We start from the raw sequence: 8,665 nt of genomic DNA on the forward strand, positions 1-8,665 counted from the left end.
CGGAACAACGAGGTTATCGGCGAAGCGCCGACACAGCGAGCGCTTGAATCGCACAACTCGTGATCTCCTGGGCCCCATATGTGTCGCTTTGAAAGCGGTCCGCTTGGATACTGCCCAAAGGAGTAAACATTCTTATGCCTTGGCTGTCCTTTATAGAGATGTATTCTGTTATCACTGTTTTACAGACTGACGCAAAACTGCCTGTGGCCACAAAAGAATCCGACCGCTGATGCAGAATGCCATAGGACGTGGAGTCGCATGTGTGGAATGAACGGAACAACTTCATATTGTTTCCGTCTTGGCCTAAAAAATTTAGTGGAGATGCGCACTACCTAAGCTGATCAGAATTCCTGCCTCGCATGAATCGCTCCAGATTGACAATGAACAACGGTGTGAATTTTTATGTACTGCTGCTTTTCCACGGCACACAACCAGCGCGAGGGGTTGGTTCGTGTTTGAGGCTGACGACATTTGATGCTCTGAAAACGCGCCTCCGAATATGTGTATTTACATACACTCTCTCGTTTGTGGTCAAGTAGAATGAGGACAAATGTCGGAGAAAGACAAATATTCGGTAAATGCATTGCCTTGTAATAGCCCTGCTCCACGAGTAGAAGAACAGCCTACATGCAGACATGCGGCAGCAAAAGGAATTGTAGTCAGACGCATGATTTCGTGCCATTAGGGGCATCCGTCAGACAGGCCAAATACTTTCCTCAGCTGCTGCTAGCTTCAAACTGAACCGTACTTCTTGCAGCACACACCAGCCCTAGGAAAGATACGAACTTGCATGTGGTCGGGTTGTATTCCAGGTGTTAGAGCTGCGAATAATGCCGTTACAGAAAAGGAGATGGGCAAAATGTACCCTGGACCCAGCTCCTTTTGATGATGCCTGATGAAATCGTTTCGAGGCTGTTTCCAGGAAGAGAAATGAGCGGAGATAGTGCAGCTTGAGGGGCAGCAGAAAATCGGCATGCAAAGAAAGACGGCCCCCCCCTTGTTGCCATCCCGAGGTGGGCTCCCCTACAGTCCCATACCGTGGCAGCTCACTTCAGTCTCACCAGAGTGGAAACGGGGGAGCGAGACGAGACGGGGTCATTCTGACCCACAAGGAAGTCTTCAAAAACGTACATAGCTGCGTATGGGCTGAGAATGGCAAGCAAGTGACTCTGGCGCGTCTTGGGTGCCATGGATTATTTTGACTACATGCATCCGAGCGTCGGATTGTGTGGAGGAAGGGACAGCAGCTGTGGCGTGCGACAGGATCCCGATCAGCAGAACGTCTCAAAACAGGTGCACGAAACGGCGGAGAGAGACAGCGCGACGCCCTTTTCCACGGCAACTGAATCGAAGCTCCAGCTCAATCTTCCAACAAAGGAGGCAATATACGATCTCGGTAAATGAAATTCCCTTCAAAATGCCACGGAGCAACACAGGCGTTCAGGCTGCTGGGGTAGACGGAGTGTGGTTTAGCTGTGACACAACAGGATCACCGATGATTTCCTTTATGGGAAATGACTCTGCACAAGGAATTTGTCATACGTGCCGTTGCTGGCTGCTTGTCAGATGTTGTAAAATGGGCTCCGAGCCGAAAGCCAAACACTTGGGATGGTTGACTAGAAATGACAACTTAGCGTTGGGTCTAGGACATACTGTTGTGTTTTTAGCCCACAATTGGCCCACTCTGCAATCTCTACAATTACTTGTATGCTTCCAGTGTATTGTGTCTTTTAGAAGTTCAACAGCTCCGGGAACTAAAGAGCAAATTACTGGAGTCTCTCCAAACAGCGGCGACTCCACTGCGACAGGGTCGTCAGGAAGTGATACGTCTTCTCAGTCTCGTAGAGCTTGAGATCCGGGAGAGAGAGTCGTGTGCTCACATGATCAACAACATACTCACAATCCAGTCTACACCAGACGCTCCAAAAACAGGCATTCTTTCTTCGTCAACGGAGATTAGGCACGCCAGCAGCCTTCCAAGCAGGGATCCAGCTGGCGAACGCGAGGTCGTTGAAAAGACAGAAAACAACTTGACTCCCCAGCAAATCATTTGTGATCAGGAAACTCCGGCGTTGTCGTGCGATTCACGCCTCCATTCAACCGTTTCCGCCTTTGCCGTAGGCAATACATCTCCCAGTAGTGTGTCGATCGTATAAAGCACCGAAGCACCAGGCAAGCAGTAGTGGTGCGCGATATCAACCGATTCGCAACTCGATGTGATAGTTAGCGAACATAGCCATTACCACAGCTTGGCAGTTTGATAGTGCTACTAGACAGCAGCTAAACAAGCACCGTCAGGCGCAGTCTCATGCGAGACTGATACATGGTCATTCAAACAAGCCAAGCCAAGGTGCATTAGCACAACCTGAACTGCATACAAAAGTTGATCATCGAGAGGGCTGTGGCTCACTGAGGTATGAGCGAAAGGTTTCTGGACGCTGGCATCTCCCTTTCTGCGTTATGTCTGTTTTGTCCAAGGCGCTGGAGAAGAAATTATTCGGAGAAGACGCGAACTCTGTTAAGACCACTCCTGGCCTTGCCGCTCCAGTATTCGACAACCGTTCGACTGCAAAGAACGAGGTCCGTGGTTCACATACTTTAGTCTGTCTGCTATTGTCACCGTCCCCGCTCCTTACCTATCTTTCTGCTTGACCGCTGGCGGAAAACCAAATTAATCATTTATGCGCATTTTATCTCAGGTTCCTCCGCTGCGCTCCCAGCGGAAAAAACCTTCAAAGAAGAAAAAGAAAGGACCTTTGCCCAGCAACCCGACTGCCGAGGAGGCTGCCGTACGTGAAACGAAACCACGGGTCTGCAAACTTGGCACGGTTCTCTCTCATATGAACGGGGGTGCAAAGAAACGCTGGCAACAGAAGGAGCCTTCTTCTGCACTAACGGAAGACTTAACGAAATCTGAAAAGAAAGTCAGACACTCCACCTGCAGGAAGGTATCTGAACAGCAAGGATCCGCTTCAGAAAAGAAGCGGGTAAGCAAGGGGGCCACACTTTGTTCATCTAGAAGCACCGTGGCTGACGAAACTGAGAAAGACTTGGGGTCAGGGGACCGGAAACGATTTTCCCCGATTGAGACAGCGGCTGGTCACGGAGATCCTGCGCAGGCCATCCGTTCCGTGGATCCATCTGGATCGTCGCGAAGATTCACAGAGGAACGTGGCAAGGTTGACTGCGACCAGGAACTCGCTTTCCAAGGTCCTTGTTACCCTGACACTTCAGAGTCGCCTAGTATAGGGAACACACCTTCTATCCAGCCCCCCTGTCAACACAGCCACCGGCTCACAGTTGTAGGGAAAAGGGAGGCGCCTGCTGTTGCAAAGCTAGAGACCTTTCCAGGCCTCGGCACATCGGAGAAAGATGATGGCGAGGCGACGTGCCCAACAAGCAGAGAGAAACAGTGCACCAATGGGGACGCCACATCAGCGAAAGAACAGGCGAACAGTATTTCTGGAATGCACAGTTTCTCAAGAGGAACTCGGAGGTCTGCGTCTGTCACTGCCAGCTTCACTCCAGTCACTCAGTCGACCAACTGTTTGGAGGCGGAAATCTCCGAGGTAGCCCCAGAGAACGGACGTGTCACCTGTAGAAGTTTCAGAAAGCAGGACATAGATTCCTGTCATCGCGGCCACGCAAAACTCTTAGAATCGAAACGGCAAGGAACAAGGCCAGTGATTTCAGCGTCAAGCGAGGAAAACCGGAGAGCCCTGCATCGGACACGATCCATGTGCACAGCTACTCTTGACCGTCGTCGCTGTGTTCGACAAGGAAACGACAGCAAAGCTGAAGGAAAAAAAACGGGAAGAGCGTTTCCGGGCGAAACAGACCGAATCTCGGGAAGAGGCAATGCAGATGACGGCTCTCTTTTTCTTTTCGTCGATCATGAGTCGGCACATCAGTCCATCCGAAATTCAGCACAGGGCGCCATCGGTGCGCTTGCTGCGGCTCTGGAGTCCATCCAATTGTCCTTGCCGTATGACTCAAAAGGCGAGATTTTACACGAAGGAAGAAACCCCGCAAGCGAGCTTCTTTCAGATTCAAGAGATGCCCTCGGAATCGAACAAGAACTGACCCGAACTCAGGCTACATCAGGATATGTAGCAGATCCCGCTGAAGAAGGCTTCAAGGAAGATCAAAACAGTGGGGCAGCTGTTGCTCGCCGCTCCGACGAAGGGTCGCAAGACCATTGCCACTCCACCAGTCTTCATCTCAGAGACTCTCTGGAGGAAACCAACCAGGGAGATGACGATAAAAAGTCCAAAACGGAAGACGAAAGCGATCTGTCCTGTCCCCCAGGAGCCGAAGCAACCGTGGAAACAGTTTATAGGTTGTTAGCTATTGTCGATGCCCACCGTACAAGAACGATAGAACACCAATCCCAAGGCAGTCTTGTAGCGAATTCGCCCTGCGATTTGGGGTGGAAGATAGAGATGGGCAACGACGACCTGGTTGACGCAGCCAACCAAACTATCTCCATAAAGCAGAAGGCCGGTGAGGAATGCCATGACAATATCCTAATCATCCCTGAGAAACGTGCTGAGATCTGGACCGACCATGCGTCGAGATCATTCTTACGTCAATCCGACACAGGGGATCCGTGGGGTGGCGTGTGCCCTCCGGCACACCAGAAAACCAGGACAGAAACTGAAGCAAGTGAAACTGTGGCGTTGCGACCCCTTGACAGCCGGACAAGTATCTGCAGGCCTCTCTCGCCGGAGACGGAGTTGATGCGAGATTACTACCGGCAGTTCCCAACTCTAGGAGACCTGTTAACAGAACCTGACAGATCGAAGCACTGTGACATATTCAAAGAGATCCTCATCAGCAACGGCAAATGCTGCGCAGATATCCAGACAGCAGCGACACTGTCGAGCACTGTAAAAACTGATGAAACTGGCGCAGATTCTCCTCTTGAAGACATCCTTCATTCTCGATATTACAAGGTTGAGAAAAGCCGGCACGAGGTCTACAAAATTGTTAGCAGGTTAGTAGATTGCACCATCACTTACGGACCTCCATATACCTGTTTGTATACATATATACCTGCATATATGTATAGGTGTACATTTGTTCAATATATTTTGCACTTGCGGAAAGCGAAGCCAAGCCAGGGGAAGCAGCTTCGGCGTGACGTGGCATGAACATGGCACTCCGCAGGGGATATACCTCCGTGCGTGATGGGTTGCGCCAAGCCGAGAGCCAGCGAGAGCACAGATCAAGATTCTCAGGCGAGAAACGTCCTTGCGGTACAGATTTAGGGTCATGCCCGATTTGTCGGCATTTTCTCACAGCGCCTTCAGGAAGGTCGGCGGCTGGAAGACGCTGCCGGAAGCACCTCACTGGGATTACGCATGGAATTTGCTGTGGACGTGGCACCGGCCGAGAATCGATTACAACAGACTGTTGTCTTTCCAGAAGGTTAATCATTTCCCTGAAAGCAGGCAGTTGACAAGGAAAGACAATCTGAAAAGGTGCATTGAACGATTTCAAAAAGCTGCTGGCCGGCGAGCGGAACACTTTCGCATCATTCCTAAGACCTTCTTGTTGCCAAAAGAGTATACAGCCATGGTCTCGGAGATGTGCGAAATGCCGGATTATCCAACTAAGCAGAAGCGCGTGTGGATCTGCAAGCCCAAAGGTGGGTACACGGTTCGGCGGCATTCGGCGTATGCTGGCCGAGTGTTCAGCGTGCGAATCTTTTCTACGGATAGGCGTTTAGCGTGGTCCGAGAAGTGGCTGTCAACACGGTTTCGCAGTGGCTTTTTCCAGAGCCAGTCCCATGCGTGTTGCGCGGCATCACGTTCCTGTGTTCCGACGGAAGACCTCCAAACGACGGCAGGCGCTTGCGCCTATATGAGGTGCGCGAGCAAAGCGCAACTTGTCTTTCCGTCCTCGTCAAAACAAGCATCCCCTCGTCTGCCTCTTTTGTTTTGTAGCGATGGAATGGTTGCTCATCTGTTAAACTGCTTCAGACAGCTCAAGAGGCCGCGGGATTTTCTTGACAAATTCCGTCGACGACATCCGGTACACCGACAACTTGGTGGTTCAGGAATATATCGCCAACCCCTTGCTGCTGAACGGGCGCAAGTTCGATCTGCGCCTGTATGTGCTGGTGACTTCATTCAATCCGCTCGAGGCTTTTGTATATAAACAGGTGACGTTCCCACCCTGCGCCGCGGAACCCGGCGCCAAAGTAGAGCGGCGAGACGACGATTGCACGTCATTTTCTGTGGACACAAAGAACCACACGAGGGAAACGTCTCCCTGTGCAGAGGCAGGTGTGAGGTCAGTACACTTCTACCTCAGAAAGATGGAAAAATGAACACCACCAGTTAATTCACGGAACGCGACAGCAGGCACAGGTACGACAAAGGGACTTGATGATTTGAAAACGTTGTCGCGAAGGGTGAACTGCAAGTCCCCGCAGGAAAAGGCAGGAAAGCGGCTATCTCATTCTTCCGTGGTGGGGCCATATTTTAGTCAGCAGTCATATGCACGAAGCACCTTACAGTGGTGTCATATGCATAGGCGAGGCATTATTTTCTTGTCCATTGCCGCACTCACATTTGTCATATTTCTGCATCGGGTCTTTTCCAGTGTTCGAAACTTCAAAGCCGGTTTACAGTAAACGGATGCCCTCTAACTGACCACTAATGTTTTCCTGAGGCACTGAATAACCTCCCGTGACTTTTTGAACACCTGTGCTTGTGTGCTTGCAGGGCTTTGCTAGAATCGCTCGAGTTCCTTTCACGCTGGATCCTGAGCACCTGAACAATAGGTTCATGCACCTAACGAACGCAGCAATTCAGAACGAATGGCAAGAAATTTCCAGTGACTCAGACAATGAGGTGGCATCTCCTCGGTACCAAGAGAGCTCTCCAGCTTCTACGCTTTCTTCCAGGCGGCGCCGAATGTCGAAAATACGGAAGACAACCACGGTGTCAGACGCGTCGCCCCGATGTCTACGAGATTCCAGTTCTGAGAACTTTGTAGGCGTCTCCTCCACAGTTTTCGACGTGGATAGTCGTGTTGGGGAAGAGGCCGAGAGGAGATGCACAAAGAGGTCACGACTACAGGAAGATGATGAGGGCATCGGGACAGGGAGACACGAGGAGAAGAATGAGTTTTCCGGTGAAGACAGCAAAATTCTGCTTGACGAACTGAAGCAGAGACTCGAAAAAAATGGAATCGACTGGGAGGCTGTCTGGCAGAAAGTTCTGCTTGTCATTTTGAAAAGCCTCTCCTGCTGTGGAGACTCCATTCCTCACCACCCAAACGCATTCGAGCTTTTCGGCTACGATGTGCTCATTGATGCTGACATGAAGCCATGGCTTATTGAGGTTAATTCGTCGCCATCCATGGGCCAGGAACACGAAACTGACAGAAAAGTAAAGCCAGGGCTGATCGAAGACACCCTGCGCCTAGTTAATCCAATGCCATACGACCGGCTGAAGCTCACTGAGGTAAGAACAGAATCCACGAGCGGTCGAGGCAAGAAATCGGACGCCCCGGTCCTCCCCCCCGCCGCCTCGTTTGATCAGTCTCAGCCCTCATATCTCGTTCTCATGGCCCCGTGCCGGTCTCTGACTGGCCACATGATAGTATGTGACGAACACGATTTTTGAATGCGCGATCCCAAAATCGCTTCTTGGTCTCTTCGGCTTCAGATCTGAACGAATGCGACTAATCGGTAAATAGAGAAACAGATGGGACCGAATGCACTTCGTAGGAGGAAATACTGCACTATGGTATGAGTTCGTGCATTGCGTCGATACGGTTTGACTCGCTGTGGATTGAAAGGCAAAGTTGGCAAAACAGTCACGTTTTGTACACCTCACTGTTTCTCTCAGCAGCCACGCGTCCTCGATGGTGCTTGCGTCTTCTGCAGATAATAGCAGGGAGGTTAAATGAAGCAATGCCCCAAGAAGCGCACCCAGTCCACGTATCTCCTCGGCGCCTCGCTGGACTATCACACCAGAAAGCTGGGCCGTTAGAGCAGGACAGCAGCAGACAAGGCATGCAAACCCACCGTCCGAAGCCTAGCGACACTGACAAACAACCTGACCGCCGACGCACAACGAATCGGCGGCTCTCGAAAGAGCATCACATGAGGGATCTCCTGGTTCTTTTCCACAAAATCCGACCTCGGGAATATGGAGAAATGCCTGCAGAGCTCGGACAATACGAAAGAATAGCGCCGTCAAAAATGTGGTGTCAACTTCAGACAGTGATGCAGACGATCTGTGGAAGAAGCCAGCAGAGCCCCACATGAAAAATCTGAAGATCCTGAAAACGGGGGAATCCGTATACCGCTATTGAAACCAACAGCATGTTTTTCACCCCTGGCTGTGAACTTTCGTCATCTCATGGCCTCTGAAGAATCGATCTTCTGCCTGAGGCCACGCGCCGTTCCGCCTTTTTTTTCCGCCACAGTCGTGAGTGGAGCTCGCGGGGGGATTCTCGGTTTACGTGTGCTTGAGGACGCTGAAAATAGTGTCCCTTCTATAAAGTTGACTCAAGTTCCTCTTACGCCAGAAACAACGTTAACTGCTGCCACGTGTTTCGTCCACACCGGCAGACAAGACCGCTGATCACGTTGGAAATCGGGGTCCGTACGGAACGGACCTCCAGGAGCGCCACGGGTCCATCATCA

At 51.1% G+C, this 8,665-nt stretch overlaps 1 protein-coding gene across 1 annotated transcript; it reads left to right on the forward strand.

Annotated features, from left to right (window-relative positions):
- Window positions 1-3,737: 3,737 nt before the first annotated feature.
- Window positions 3,738-7,904, forward strand: NCLIV_045055 (putative tubulin-tyrosine ligase family protein; the record flags this gene model as incomplete). Its single annotated transcript, XM_003884054.1, has 5 exons — window positions 3,738-4,996; window positions 5,304-5,650; window positions 5,985-6,166; window positions 6,732-7,475; window positions 7,863-7,904. 5 exons carry the CDS (start codon window positions 3,738-3,740, stop codon window positions 7,902-7,904), a joined length of 2,574 nt encoding a protein of 857 aa, XP_003884103.1.
- Window positions 7,905-8,665: the final 761 nt, after the last annotated feature.

The sequence above is a fragment of the Neospora caninum genome, chromosome X, assembly GCF_000208865.1.
Source record: "Neospora caninum Liverpool complete genome, chromosome X".
In the NCBI taxonomy this organism is placed as follows: domain Eukaryota; phylum Apicomplexa; class Conoidasida; order Eucoccidiorida; family Sarcocystidae; genus Neospora; species Neospora caninum.